Raw genomic sequence first — 16,664 nt, forward strand, 5'->3', positions numbered from 1 at the left:
GCTGAGCTCCTCTGGGGCAGAGGGAGCAGAATGAACATCTCTGGAACTGAAGCTTGGGTCTCAAAAGCCAGAGTGTGGAGTATGAGGTAATGGCTGCCAGCACCTGCAGGAGGGAAGGGCTCCCTATGTGCCTGTCTGCAAGTGAGCCAGTTTCCAGAAGCGACCAGTAACACTGGAAGGGCTAAAACGACAGCATTGCACCAGTATCTATGCAGTGCCTCTCATCAAATGGCTTAAAATGCCATCCTTAATCAGGGGCATTTGGCTCTGTCTCACTGTAGAGGCCATACTGAAATCCCATCCTGGCCAGTATAGTTCTGGAATCATAGAATTATGGGCGTACTGCAAAAAGCGTGGAGATGGGAAGGTGGTCGGGGTGTTCCACAGACAGTGGGGAGCTCAGTGTGTCTGCAGTGGGCAAGGGGAAGAGTGAGACGAGATAAGCCATTGGGGAAAAAGAAAAGACAAGAAGCCACTGGGGAGTGGCTGAGCAGTGGAGTGACCGGCTCTGAGTTAGGTTCTGGAAGGATCACTCTGACCACTGAGATCAGACAGCAGGGGCTGTTCAGAGCCCCGCCCAGGAAAGTTCTCAGTCAACCTTAATTGAATGAAGGACTCATTTAGAGCCACACATCCCTTGCTTCCTAGCCCAGTGTTCTCTGCTTCACCACAGACTTGTTTGAAACTCACATTTTCTTACAGAAGATCAAGAGCCGTCCATGTCTGGAGGTCATCTTAAATCTGAGAACTGAAGTTCCCACATTTAAATTTAACACCAGCATCTCTCACATTCTCCTTTGGGAATTTTTATCATATCCTTGTATTACTGGAACTATTTCAATTTCTAAAAATGGACTCACTATAAAAAACTTAAATAGACACTAGACGGTTTGACCTGGTCCTAAATCAATTTAAATATACATATTTATATATATATATACATATATATATATATAAATTAATAGATTTTAAGTGCTAGTTTTCTCTACTGGACATAAAAATAATAAAAACTATTGACAGGAAACGTCTGCGCCCCACACAGTCATTTTGCATACGACTGGGGGTTCACGTCCTGTGTCCTGGGGGATGCTATTTTAGAGAAGACGACCCTGGAGACGGCATGTGTGCTAAAGGCAAGAGGCTGGGGGGTGGGGGCGGGGTTCCAGTGCCCACTGCAGCAGGACTGCATAAGGGAGACCCAGATTCGGAGACCCACCGGAAGCACTGCAGCCGAAGCCCCTGGGCAAACCGGCCAGCTTGGTACTCTTTTCCATCCATTACCGAAGGGACCAACTCCGTGTCCTGCATGATGACGGCCATCTCACTGTCACGTTTCCCCAGCATGCTCCGGTCATTTATGTTGGCAGAGCCTAGAAAGAGAGATAGCCAAACGGAACAATTTTCTCATCAGGCAGGTGCTCATTTGCCCTCTAGACTTGATTCTTCCTTGCTAATGAAACCCTAATTTTGTTCAGGTTATCAACAGACGCCATGCTTTAGGGAGGCAGGGCCCTCCTTAACCCAGGGATGACTCTGGATCCATCGAAGTCAGCCACTCTTTTTGCCAGTGACTGGCTTAGGAATGGCCACTTGACATGATTCCAGCCTGTGTACCATGACGGAAAATCTGCGAGGGGCTTCTGAGAAATTTTTTTCTACTTCTTATAAATAAACACAAGAACAAGATGGTATCTCCTCCAGTCTTTGGATACTCTGGCTTGAAGGGTTGCATGAGGACATGATTCCAGGAGCTGCTGCAGCCATTTTGTAACTACTAGGGGACAAACAGACAAGTTGAAGGTGGAAAAGCAGAAAGAGGAAAGACTCTGGGTCCTTAAGTCACTGAACCAGCCAATCTTCGAATTTCCTTACCTTCTGTTATGTGACATAATACATTTTCCTTATTTCACATACTTCTAGCTGAATTTTTTATCTTGTGGCTCAAAGGATTCTAACTGATGTAATCATGAAGCACACAGAGGGAAAAGATCACTTACCAGCTCAGTTAAATCAGCTTTTACACTTACGAATCATATTCTGTAGACTATAATTCATGGTCATATAATTATAAATGTCAAGACCCAAGAGGCCCTTCATAAGCAATCGAGTCCACTCTCAGATATAGATTATCATTAGTGGCTTTGCGTTTCCATTCTCTTGCCTCACTTGTGTGGCACACCAACAGCTTCTATATCAACTTCCCTCCATTCTATTTTTAAATCCAAATGAGCTGTGAATGTTGACTTTCACATGGGAAGAGCAAGTATTTTAATATTAGTTCAATCTGTGCTTTGTCTGCGCATCTCTGCCGTGTAGTCAACAACGTTGTTACGTTTTCTGCATTAATCATTGTGAAGCCACACTTTTGAATCCTTGAGGTGTCCTACAAATGACAGGCTCTTTTTCCTTCTGGCTCCTCTTGCCCTAGCCCCACATTCCACTGCTTCTGCAGACTCAGAGCAGAAGGGTCGGGTTGAATAGGGGGCACGAGCTACCTACCCTCTACGACGGGGACTGTCAGGGTGTAAAGTGATGGCAGCCCTGCCTCGAACCCAAGTGGTGGGATGTCGGACATGAGAGGAAGCTGGTCCTTTCCCAAGAGACTTTACTGCCATTTGCCACAATATTGTCACGTAGTTAATACATGCATCTATGGTAACCGTGGATGTGAATGGTGCCCCATGGTGACCTTGTGTGACAGAGAAAGGATGGAGCACCTCACAGAAATCTGGGGGCTCTATTAGAGCACTGTAAGGTAGGACCCACCTTTGAAACACTTAAAAAAAAACTGAAGTACGGTCAGTTACAATGTGTCAATTTCTTGTGTACAGCATAATGTTTCAGTCATATGTATACATACATATGTTCATTTTCATATTCTTTTTCATTACAGGTTACTACAAGATACTGAATATAATTCCCTGTGCTATACAGAAGAAATTTGTTTTTTTTTAATGTATTTTACATATAGTTAGTATTTGCAAATCTCAACCCCCCAATTCATTCCTTCCCTCCCCCTTTCACCCTGGTAACCATGAGTTTGTTTACTGTTTGTGAAACACCTTGTTTTGTGAGCAAGAAACCATGCTTTATACGTACACCTGCATGTTAATGATGCTGTAAAATCTGCAGTCATGTCTTTGGACCTCACTTTGGGTCCAGTATTAATTTGGGCAAAGTCATTTAATCTTTCTCAGCTTTAATTTGATCTTTTATAAATTGTGATTGTAAGACACACCTTGTAGGGTTTCACATACAAGTCAGGATGTGAAAGCACTTTCTGACCTATAAACTGCTCCACAATGCTAAACTATTATTGGCATTATTATCCGATACTTCTCACCTCGATAATATCTGCACCAGAGAACACTGCCACGGGAAGGAACGATCTGCTGGCGCGTAGCCTTTGTATCAAAGAAGCCTCTTCTCTGGGTGAACAGCCCCTCACCCAAGAATGTGAACTGTCAGGGGCGAGGAATAATGACCCCATGGTGCTGCCTTGGGACGTCACTACCTCAGGGCCCCAGCAGAGGCCGCTCTCGGGCTGGAGGGCTGCTGGACTGGGAGGACACTGTTGCTCTTCACTGCCAGGGAAACAGGGGATGTGAGCCCCCTGGAAAGCCTCGCATACACTCTTACTTTCACAGCAGTCCCCCAGGCTCCCACCCACCACGGTGGGCCCCACACTTGCCAGAGGAGGAACGCATTATGGCATTCTGAGCTGGAATTCTTAAGAGAGAGGGGGTCATTCTTGTACTTCCAGGGCCCGTCTGGGGCTTCCCAGAGCACTGGGATCTTATGGTAGCTCACAGAGAAAAAAATGTGACAATGAATATATATATGTTCATGTATAACTGAAAAATTGTGCTCTACACTGGAATTTGACACAACATTGTAAAATGATTATAAATCAATAAAAAATGTTAAAAAAAAACAAAACAACCCAACCTCTCCAAACCTATTTAACTGTTAGCTCAGCTACTGAAGACTACTTTGTATTTATACTTGATGTAAAATAAATCAGGCTGAAAGTCAAAGTGACCTTTAAAAGGAAAATATTTACGTCTGTCAATTTTTACCTCAAGAGTTCTGAAATTGTGCTGAAAAGACCGACTGGATTTTATTTGACTTTTGTTTGTTTGTTTTTGCATTTCAGTAAACATCAATATTTTTCCTTTCCTTACCATCATGGCCAAGTTTAATATAAAAATATTCTGAGATGGGCTTGTGAAGAGCAAGAACAGAACAGCTCATGGGAAATAAGAGAAAACTTATTTACTATGGGAAGTCGGGGGGGAAATAAATCCTTAAAGAGCTTTAATCCCTATAGAGCAAGAGACTGAAGGCATAAGATATTTTTCAAAACGCCCTGAGTAAGTATTAAAAGAATGTGTGTGTGTGTGTGTGTGTGTGTGTGTGTGTACATGTATATATATGTATCACCATGCTGTGGTCCATACATTTTCTGGCTTCAGAACAACTTTTTCTTTCTTTTCAAATCATGTTCCAGATAAGACAGTCTCATGACTCCTAGAAATGAGAATTTTTTCTTTTCTCAGTGGAGGAGAGAGATGGAAAAGGCATATTTACTGCCAAAAATTTTCGAAGTACTCCATGACATTTAGTTTCTTAAAGAATAGGTAAGTATCTTATGATAGCTGAGAAACTACATTTTATATAAAACGGATGAGCAGAGTTCCCAACAGTGGAACACATCATCTCTCTAAGTAACACCCTCCCCTTTGTCAATTCATTGATCTGCCTGGTTATGAATATCCTGTTTCTCATCCTGGCCTTTCAGGGTCCATGTAACGTGATGTTAGAAGGCAAAACAATTCAGTGATGGGAAAATGAAGCTTTCCATGTGTATCAAAGAATGAGGCTGAAAATCTGCCCCTCTGGTCCAGGTGATCAAGCTGGGTAGAATGTACAACGGTAACTCTCTCTGGAACCTGGCAGAGGGGAGAGGCCTACAGGAACAGACTGCAGACCTCAGTCTAGAAGTACATCATCACATTACTACACAACTTCCACCTCACCCCCCAACATCAGCAAAGCCGGTCTGCTCTGCACCCTGACTAATAACACCCAAAACATCGACTCTGGGAAAAATTGGTAAGCATAGGCACAGCAATATTTTAATATCTTTCCAATCCTGACTCTTGGGAAACTTCAGATCTGTGGTAATGGTCAGGTGGATGTGGTGTGGTACTCATTTGTGACACATTTCCCACCCTACTTCTCCCCACTCCAATCCCCGAGGTCTAGGTACTTGGATTCAAAATAAAAATAAGGGAATAATAAAGAATTAATGAAAGCAGACCGATTACTGCACTGCTGGGTTAAACCACTGTCTCTGGACACTCATTTGCACAATGGCCATTTAATTGCTCTGTGCCTCTGTTACTTCATAGATAAAAACAGGGATTAGAAAGGACGTAAGTGAAAAAGATTGCTTCAGAAATGTTTAAGATATTGTATGTCTGTCCCTCTCAACTGCAAAAGAAGTTTCAGAGGAATGGATAGAAAGATTTTTGCATGAGGTAAGTCAACTAGCGAGGAACACAGAGACCAAGTACTTACCAATAATAACAGTGTTGTCATCAGCAATTAGCAACTTGCTGTGGACATAGATGAGCTCGGTGACCAGGTTTCCTTCCAGCTCTGCATGTGTTCTAAGACCACAGAAGGATATGTAATTTATCCACTGATTGCCAACTGTAAGTTAAACAAGAAATCACTAAAATTAATATGACCACGCTCAATAAAGGCACATGAAATTTTACTGTTTTTCAAAACAAATATACTACTTAAACAGGTTGTTAAGAATAGACTGTGTGTGTGTTTGTATGTGTGTATAGTTTCAGAATACACCTAGGATCTATTTTTGCTTTCTGAAGAGGGTTATACCATTAACACGGATGGGTATACGATTTTTAAAAATCATATTGATGTGATTTCTATGAATTCCCTTTGCTGAGGCAATCGAAAAATAAATTCAAATATGAATATTTTATTTTGATGGCTTGGTGAGTAACTCCTGAAGAGTGAATTAACGTGTAGTCGCAGTAGATAACCCAAGATTTCAGTGTGACATTTACTTCTGTCTTGGATGACCCCTGCTACAAGATGTGAGCCCAAACTACCTGATGAACACAGTTTGTAGCATATTCAGCACAAAGCAGCAGTTTAATTTCACAGACTTCGTGTAAATAAAAATGTTGGCAATTAAATAACGCTTCTTCTAAATCATTAAAATTAGGGAGTGAAAGAATCCTGCATACATTTGACTTTGGGGAAATTTTTTCAGAGCAAGCGGTACCAGGTTTGTACTATAAAATGTCCTCTCATCATGTGAGGGTCATTTATGTGATAAGAAGAAATGCAGTCCATTTCAAACCAACTCATAATCATTACCCTGGCATGAGTGTTAGTCACAGGATTTTATGGTCCCTCTCCCACACAGCAGTTGTCCTGGATAAGCAAAATCTGATACTAAGAATAAATGGAGTGGAACCAAACCATCACAGATTCTAATAGGAAGAGAACATAAAATTTTAAAGAGAATCTGAAGCATACTAATAAAACCCATAGTAGTTCATGTGTCACTTACTGAGGTTTCCATGTATTACTGATGCTTCCTATTTTACTGTTGATGTTACTCAGTGTATCTATCAAATTTAGGTATTTTGGAGTGAAATGTGTTTAGAGGTTATACACAGAGGTTCCTCCATTTACAGACAACCCCTCATATATATATGATCTTGTAACTGTCTTGGCCAAAAGATGATGTGTTGCTGCACTAGTACAGCATGTGTAAGAGATGCATTTCTAAAAAGTTTCATGTACATGAGATTTTTGCAAATCAGTATCTTCTCCATTTGATAATGTTATATTGGAAAGAGGCCTTCACCTAAAGCATTGCCTCCTCTTTAAAGTCTTCCCTGATTCAGGAGAAAGGAGCATTTCCTCTTTTAAGTTCTTCATGTCCATAAAATTCCTGGAAAATGTTTCTAATATAATGCCTAATATATTATTTTACAAATATTTATTTAATCCTTCATTTCTCCTACTGTCATTAAAGTCTTACACTTTGTGTCTTCAATACTTGCACAATGCTAAAAAAAAGGTGAATAAATGGGTGAATAGAGAACAGACAGAATATTCAGGTGGCAGCTAATATTTTAGCTTTTGGTTTCTCGGTATCATCTATTTTTCAGCAGCTGGTTCATGATCTAAAATTTTAAGACATAAAACATCTTTTTAAAGGAATCATAGAGCAAATCTTTTGCTAAAATAAATAAAAATTTACGGTAACGTCCATAAAAAACTACATCGAACATATAGCAGACCAGTGGTTCTCAGAATGCATAGGAATTGCCTCTGTGAGGACCTGCCAGAAGCAGAATCTGGGGACACTTCCCAGAGATTCCGATTCAGTAGAAATCTGTAATTCAATAAGTGCCTTAGGGGATATCACTCTGAATGACACTGTCATTGAGCCTTGGTATTTACAGATTTAAGATTAGTGGTACACATTCAGAAAACAATGCACTATGACCATGTGAGTCCTTGCACACACTCCAGGGGTCCAAGTTTGCTCAATATGAAGAAAATCTATTAATATGAAACACAATATTGATTGATCTAGGGAGAAATATCATAATGATTATCTCAATAGATGTTGAAAAGCTTTTGACACAATTCAGCAACCACCCCTGATAAATACAATGAAGAAAGCAGGAAATGATGAATACTTTCTTAATATGCTAAAAAATACATAATACATGTAGATTATGTATGTATAATGTATATGTATATGTGTGTATCTATAATATCTTCAATACTATTTAACATCACCTTGGAAGTATCAGTCAATGCATTTAGACAAGAAAAATCACATAAGTAAAACCACTTCCATTTGCAGATTATATGATAGTATACTCAGGGAATGACAGATAAACCTGTCTCAAACAATAGGAGAATTAAGTATGGTGACAGGATAGAAATTAACATATAGAAATTAATAGCCTTCATGTACAAACAATAACCATTTAGAGGATATAATCACAAAATCTCACTTACAATGGCAACAAAGAAGATAAAACACTTAAAGATCAACATCAATAAATGTGCAAAAGCATGATGAAGGAAAATTTAAAAGGCTATCAAAAGACATAAGAATAGACTTCAACAAATGAAAAGACATCCTTTGTTCTGGGATAGAACAATTCATTAAAAAGATGCCAACTCTCCCAGTGTTATTTTATATATTTAATGTAATCTCAGTAGAAATACCAACAAATTTTTATGGAACTAGAAAACCTAACATTACAGTTCATATGGAAAAATAAACATCTAAGAATGACTATGAAAAAAATTGGAAAAGAAAGGTTATGAGGGGGCATTAGCCCTATCTGATATTAACATATACTGTAAAGTCTGTATAAAACAGTGCAGAACTGGTACATAAATAGACAGCCAAATCAGTGAATGGAATAGAAAGTCCAGAAACAGACCCAAATAAGTATGGAAATTTTGCATATGATAAAGGTGGCCTCTCAAATGACTAGGACTAGGGCTTTTAAATAAAAGGCGCTAGCACTATTACAAAGCTATTTGAAAAAAGATAAAAATTACATACATTGCTCCCAGCAGTCATAAGACTAAACTCCAAATAAATCAGTGATAAACTCTAATCATATGAAGCCATACAAGTGTTAGAAGAAAACAGGGTGAATTCCTGGTAACCTGAGTGTAGGGAAGGCATGTAACTATCTAGAGGCAATAAAAGAAAAGATCACTAATGTTGGCCAAGTTTTTAAAAACCATATTTGCATGACACAAAACATCACAAGCAAAAACAAAAGACAAATGACAAAGAGGGAGAAAGTATTTGCAGTATATGTTATAGATAAAAAGCTGAGAGTCCTAACATATAAAGAAGTCAATAACTGAATTGAGAAAAAGATCAAAATCTAGATAGAAAAATGGGCAAAAGACATGAACAGACAATTCACACACACCAAAAAAACCAGTTTGAAAAGATATTCATCCTCACTCCTAATAAGAGAAACGCAAACTAAAACTATTCTGAGAAACCATTTTTTAATCTATGAGATTGTCCAAAAAGAGAGTGCTTGGAGCAAGCACTCTCTTTCATTGGAGGTAAGAATGCAAATTGGTGCAAACTTTTTTTTGGTTGGGGGGTAGTTTGGCAATATCTAACAAAACTACCTATGTATTTACCTACTGACCAAGCACTCCCAGTCTAGAAATTTATCCTAAATATACACTTCCAACAAATATCAACACATATGCACAAAGTTATTCATGGCATAATTGCAGTTGAAAAATACTGAAAACAACCTAAATGCCCATACAGAGGAGAATGACTGAATTAACTACGGCAAATCTATACATGGAAGACTGTGCAAAGGAATGAAGATCTCTATAAACTGATATGGAGTGATTTCCAGGACAAAGTGTTACATGAATAAAAGCAAATGCACGAGAGAATATGTGGTATGCTATTCTTATGAAAGAGACTGGGAGAAATAAGAAAATATATATGTATCTCCTCATTTGTGCAAAAAAAACCCACAGTGAGAATAATTTAGAAACTGAGAAAATTGGTTACCAGTGGGACAGGGTGGAAAAGATGGGTGGGGAAGAAACTGAAACCTAAGTATGGCTTTTGTATAGTTCTGACTATTGGAAATTTACTGCACACACTCAAAAAATCAAGAAAGATAGAAAAAAGCCTAAAAAGAAATACAGACTGACGCAAATGAACCTATCTGTATTTCATATTAATAACAAAATCCACGTAAAGTTTGAACACTGACTTTTGAGTGTATACCATGAGGGTAGGCTAAAGACAAAAAGAACTGTAAACAAATACTGAATTCTAGTGAGATTTATTTTTCATAGTAGCATGGGCTAGCAATTCTGAAGTTATTTTCTATGTATTATAAGATTGAGGGAATATATATATACATTATATTTATAAAATAGGTAACAGAAGCCAGATTTCTCACTGTGAGAGAAAGAAGTTATAAAAATAGAAAGAGAGAGAGTAAGAAGGAATCCTGTGGCATGGGACTGGAAATGTAGGTATCAGTATGAAGATGGATGGATGGATAGGTAGATTAGACAGATAGACAGACGGATAGACAATGTGCACACAAAAGGCCCAAAGCAGTGATATCCCAGTAGTAATGATCATATTTTGTACCCAGAATTTGGTTTGTAAATGCCATTTTCCACTAAAAGAACCTCAGTTCCTTGGAGAAACGATTGATTCCAGGGCTAGTTCTGGGAATGTATGAGATATGTGAGATTCTTGCTGTGCTTGTAAGAAAGAAAAGCTGATGAGGACACGTCAAAAGCACATGGGAGCAAGCTTAAAAAGGCCCTCACTGAACATCAAAATTATAACCCACTGAATAACATAAGAATCCAGGGTCCATACAGGAATAAACACATACGTGGGGAAGAAGGAAAACTCTCTTACAGTAGAATTCCAGCTAAGAAATTTAGAAGAAAGTAATAAACATAGAAGAAGGGATGGAACTAAAACACCAATTTCTGGCAACTATCACAGGAATAATAATTGAATCGTAGTAGTAATAATTGATGTGGGAAGAATCATTAACGTATCCTAAAACCAGGGGTGAATGTTTGATAAGAAGCAGGATATTTACTGTATAGACTCAAAGTGTTTTCCCACAAAATGTTTAATTACAAAGGGAAAAATGGTAATTTGATAGTGGAGAAACCTGGCAGATACCACCTTCCTTAAGGGATCAAAGTTAATATAACAAGTAATGGGGCAAATCAACATCGTGTTCCTCCTGACATGGTGCTTGAAAACACATCACTTCTGAGATATTCCTGCTGAAAACGCATAACCTGAGTCTAACTATGAGGAAACAACAGATACACCCAGATTGAGGGGTTTTTTTTTTTACAAAATAACTGTACCTCTTAAAAAATATCAAGATCATGAAAGTTTTGTAAAAAAAAAAAAAGATTGCAAAGAAGGTAAAATGCTAACAGTTGGGAAATCAGGATGAAGGGTACATGGCAGTTCGGGAAATTCTTCCATAAGTCTGAAATTATTTAAAAATATATTTTTAAAAGCTTAATGCTACTGACTGGCTGTTAGCAGCCTGAAGACTTAAAATGTAATAATCTGTCATTTCCTAGGGCACAGATTTGGGGCATCCCACAGCAGGTCTGGACAGACTCAGCAACACATCAGTTAGCAGGCGAGCCTCACAGCCCACAGCCGGTACCTAGTCCCCTTCACCCTTGCTACAAAATAACTCTTATGAAGCAATAAAAAAAATTTCTTTATGAAAAATGCCTTTAAGAAGAAAGCTAAGGGTTAGTACCAGAAACAGGGGCCAAAAGAAAGATAAGGGTTCCAAGCCAGAAAAGAGAAAATTAAGGTGACTGTGGCCTGTAAAGTGCACTGTAGGTGCCCATCTATGAGGTGAATGGACCCACTGCACACTCTGGAGAGAAGAAAATTCAGAAACTTCTTCGGCCAGTACAGCCGTCCCTCAGTGTCCCCAGGGTACTGATTTCAGGACCCCATCAGATACCAAAATCCACTGATGCTCATGTCCCTTAGATAAAAATGGTGTAATCTTTGCATATGATCTAGGCACATCCTCCCTCACACCTTAAATCGTCTCTGGATTGCTTATAATCCCTAAGGCAGTGCAAATTCTACACAAATAGTTGTAAGTGCGGTGTAAATGCTATGAAAACAGTTGTCCGCTCTGGCAAGTTCAAGTTCTGTCTTTCAGAACTTTCTGGAATTCTTTTTTCTTTTCAAAGATTTTCGGTCTGTGGTGGGTTGAATGTGTGGATGTGGAATCTGCAGATACAGAGGGCTGACTGTACTTACTGGCTCAGAAAGTAATGAATACAGAGTTGGTGATAACTTGTGGCATGAGGCTATACTGAAACACCTGCCTTCGAAGAAAATATGAGAAAGTCAGGAGCATGTGCAGCTATTAATAAGAAGCAGTAGACAGAGGAGTATCGTAAGGGTTCCAGGTTACATGTCATGGGGGCATTTGAGAAGCTGGAGGCTTATATAGGTCCCTAGGACATATCTATCGTGAGCAGTAGTACACATATGTCTTGAAAGATGAGAACTTCGATATGACAGACTCGCTGTTTATAAGGAAATGTGGTGAGAGGACTTGTAGAGTTGTTGTCACAGGCTTTTGTGGCTTAAAGGAGCACTTTCTGGACGTACATTTCTAACCCTGATTGAATACCTCTAGACTTTGTGTTAAATTACACTAAATTGGCTACTAACAGGCCATAATTCTCAAAAATTATAAAAATGATAAAGAAATGCTTTAAATTAAACACTAAAGCCCTGAAGACTGGAGTATCAGAAAATTATATCCTAATTGCAGCTGGTTTTCTTTTCAGGAACTTCAGCAGATTCATAGCAGCGTTTTTGTTATTTCTAAAGAATTGAAACAGTAGAGGACTATAGTTCTCTATCCAATTAGAGATCAGCTAGTTCATATATTTAAAACCCACTACACATTTATAAAAACAAAACCAACAACACATTGTATCTCAAAAGGGGGCAGTTATGTAATTAATCTGTTCTTCCACGTTTGGAGTATGAACGTTTTCCCCACTGAGATGCCTGATTTTGACTTGTTCCCAGGGTACTTGGAAATCCTTTTGTAAGAGGGCTTAACACTGAAATTACTTCTCGTGTTAAAATCCAATTTCTCCCCTGAATAGGCAAAGGCAGGAAAAGGGTTCAGAGCCAAAGGAAACGCTTTCTAATAAGCTCAGGACAATTTTACAGCTGAGAAACTAAATAATAGGTTTGCTCTGACTTTTTATTCTCCTATAACCCTACCTTTGCATTTTTACTAGCCACTGTCATTACTGAATGACTTTGCTGATATTGTTTTTATCAATATATCTTTTAGAGCCGTATTCACTCACTATCAGCTTCATTTTAAGCCATCAGGAAATAAAGGTTGGGATAATGCTCTGAAAACCTTCTCTGTCCTGGATACAATTAGATACAACTTTTGAAAGTATTTATTCTTGGTGATGTAGATGTCTTATGGCCAAAGTTCTTTCTGAAGGAGATGGGTATATGGCAGATAAAAAGGCTTGCTACTTTGACCAAGATTATGCTGTCTTTCTTGAATAAACACTCCTATTGTTATAAGCCTTTCGTTAATTTCCAGAATTCTGGAGAAGTTAATTTTGGGCACCTTCTGTTAAGGTTTTGTTGCTTTTATATAGAAGTGGATTTTGGAGGATATTTTCTATGCCTTTCCTGCAGATGTTCTAATTCTTTATTTTTAAGGAAAAATATACATACACGGAAGAACTAATTTTTTTCTGTCCACATTCTGATACATCATCCAGTGCACTCCATTTAGGAGGCTACTAGTGTAAAATAAAATTTTCAAAAAACTCAGTGGAGGTTTACAGCATCCGTGACCACCACACCACATGGCATCCTGTGACTGCAATGGCTCCCCCTGACTTTTCCAGAACCCCCTGTGGCAGCTCCATTCTCCGGGTCACTTGGGTTGAAACGCTTAGGATTACCTGACATTTCTCTTACTCTGCTGCTCCCACACCCCCTCAAATGTTCCTTCCCAGTTTTATTCATATATGACCTTTCTTTCCACTACCACTGTGCCATGATCTCTCACCCGCCACCAGTCCCCCTCTACTCTGCTTACCAACAGTAAGTGAATCCTCACACAAACACCATTTTGATGACTCCAATCCAGGGATCAGAGGCTTCTATCACCTTAACTGTCCTTTTCTGGATAAAATCTAGTCTTTCAATGTGGTCTTCAAATTTTCACAATCTGGACCATATCTGAATTGGAGGTCAGACAACTTGGGTTCTTTCTCCAGCTTAGTCTTGTGGAAACTTCTGTGTCTACCGTTCAGGGTATAGAACATTATTGGGCACCTACTATGTGCTAAACTTAGAGTAAGTTCACAGAGATAAAGGTCAATAAACCCATAGTTACAGTGTACTGTAGCTAAGAACTATGCCGAAGGATGAATTAAGAAGATATCTGAGAAAGTGCCTTTGAAAATATGAAGAATTGCAGAAAGTATTACTGGGTTTTTTTCTTATTTTTTACTTCCAGTATAATACCCTCAAAGATTTAATCAAGTGTTATGGTGGCAAAATGGCTACATGATCAGTTTTCTTCCCTAAATACGACAGTGTGTGAGAACCCTGGGGCTTCTACATTTATAGGAGGCCACGTGAATACATGCTGACCGTGTCCTCATCTTTAGTGCAGGGAGGATGGCTGTCCTGCTTACTTCCAGGACGTGGTGAAGGATCGTAGGAGAAGATACGTGGGGGTTCATTTTGAAGTGCCTTACAAATCCCACTTCTTATCAAAACAAATATTACAAATAAATAGAAATAAATTATAAAAGTAAATTGTAAAAACACTCTCATTTTTATCACCTATGCATCTCACGCCATAGTGTCTTCATTTAAATATATACTTGGGCAATTTATTGAGAATAATTAGTTTATTTCTGTTAAGCATTTTGTGGGCTACCTTTTGTGAAGAGTTCTATAATCACACTGCAGAAACATTAATAATTACTGATATGTCACCAAAATCAACCATGGAGGAAAAGAAAAGCAATTACTTACGCTCTGTTCTTAACTGTCCAAGGATGGAATTTTCTCCTCTGCACATGGTTCTGAACATATGTAAAGGAAATAAATAATTACGGAGGTTTCAAAGGAACCAGTCCCAGTTGCAGTATCTGTGGGGTATAGTCTTAATACAAGTAAAAATAGAACAAGTGCTTCTACAAGAAGATGCCACATAGGTATTTTTAAAAACAAAAAACCCCAAGAATATCACGTTTGTGATGTTACTGATAGGACAAGGTAGTTGTTTTGAAGTGGGCAAATTAAAAACTTACAAGACCGATGTTAGATTTCAGAAAGAGATGTTATTTTTAAAAGATGGCTTCTGAATGAGCTCTCCTTCTTAGAAAACTCGGCAGCCGCAAAGATAAATTTAGAATGCCACAAAAGATAAGAATACTTACAGAATCACATTGCTTTCAGAGGTGAAAAGGGCAAGCTTAAAAGCGTACTTTTGGAATTAAAGAAACCATACTATCTGAGCTGTCTCTGTAAGGTCAGCCAACCCCTTAAAAGTGAAAAATATGTCTCAGATGACTGACTCCGCTAATGATTTTGTCTCTCAAGACTCTGACAGTAGTCGACGAATTATAAAGACTGACAAAACAAAAAGTTCTAAGCTCCATCTGCTTGCTCTATGGAAGTAATTAAAAATACAGTTATGCCAGGGAAATGCGGATATTATTAAAGATGATGCCAGCAAATAGAGATGTTTTTGCATAATAAAAGGTTATAGTTTTGGATGCTGAGCAAGAGCCAAGCATGTTATTTCATTCAACTGGTTCAAACCCAAGAAAATAGTCATAGAAAAGAATTACAATTGACAGTATTCCAAAAATAATATTAGCATGGCAAATGAAGTGGATAAAATCCAATTAAACATTATGTCAGTGCCTTAAATACTTGAAAAGGTTTGTTTGTCATGTTACAAATCAGATAATATTAGAAATGGGCAAATCGTCAATCCAAGTTTAAAGACCAAAGCACAAAGTTCCCCCATACTGTAACCAGGCAAAATTACCCAAGAAGAAACAAAATATCTTTACTTAAAAAGTCAGAAAGAAACAAGAGGATTAAAAAAAAAAAAGATTTCCACCACTGTGGAGCATTCAAACTGTGCCTAGAGGACCCTCAGATCCTGCGGAGGTGCCTCTAGGGAGGGGGCCCCCGGCAGGAGGGCTTCTAAGCCCCCATCCCCAATTTGGCCAAGGCCCTGCATGCTTGTCTATGTTACACACTGGGGGTTCTGGGTAAGATCTCATCTGTCCCCTCCCACAAGGGGGCTTGATTACGGAGGTATGGAAGTATAGGTAGTTCTGAAAAACAGGCTATTACGAGAAAATATCCAGGTGTTAGTCCTTGCTCCGACTTAATGAAGGCTGTGGTCCTGAGTAGGGCTCATCTGTATCTCAGGTCACAGAGCTTGTCACCAGGAGCTGGATTCACGCCGGATCCATCCCCTTCCTCTTCCCGGCTAAGTGGCCCAGAGAGAAGGTCAGGGGTGCCTTCCCATCACTTTCTACCCCACCTCTCTGCACCTGCCCATCTGCTCTCAACCCCCTTCATGATCCTCCACTGGCCACGTCTGAAGCCTCATATGCCTTTCTCTGTGAATATGGAAACTCTGCTCTTCAGAATATTGAGAATGGGACTTACCACTTTCCCTAAAATTTTAACCGAGAGGTGGTTGTGAAAACAGAATTAAAATTCCAGGAGCCAGGGAAGAACCTTCATGCTTCACTTAGTAGCAGGGACTGTTATTACCAACCTTGCTGAAGGATTGCTGCCTAAAACAGTCATAAACCAACACGGGCAAGCCGTGCCATTTCAAGTATTTAATTCTTCCTTTTATCTACATGCTCCAGAGAGGAAGGAAAGCTCAGTAACTGTTTGGTGGCTTCAAAGTAATTTTTAAATTATCTTTAAAAATGAATTATACATAAAGGATTCATATCTA

The 16,664-nt window shown here is 38.9% G+C and overlaps 1 protein-coding gene across 4 annotated transcripts in view; it reads right to left on the reverse strand.

Moving 5' to 3' along the window:
* Positions 1–16,664, reverse strand: part of PLD1 (phospholipase D1) — a 176,356-nt gene that overhangs the window by 12,746 nt on the left and 146,946 nt on the right. For all 4 annotated transcript variants that reach the window (XM_015236431.3, XM_006200801.4, XM_031679998.2 and 1 more), the window contains 3 exons: positions 14,705–14,754; positions 5,584–5,718; positions 1,217–1,370 (listed from right to left, as the gene is read on the reverse strand). In XM_015236431.3, the coding sequence (XP_015091917.2) occupies positions 1,217–1,370; positions 5,584–5,718; positions 14,705–14,754 (339 nt within the window). The remainder of the gene's footprint in view (positions 1–1,216; positions 1,371–5,583; positions 5,719–14,704; positions 14,755–16,664) is intronic.

Source organism: Vicugna pacos, chromosome 1, assembly GCF_048564905.1.
Source record: "Vicugna pacos chromosome 1, VicPac4, whole genome shotgun sequence".
Lineage (NCBI taxonomy): Eukaryota > Metazoa > Chordata > Mammalia > Artiodactyla > Camelidae > Vicugna > Vicugna pacos.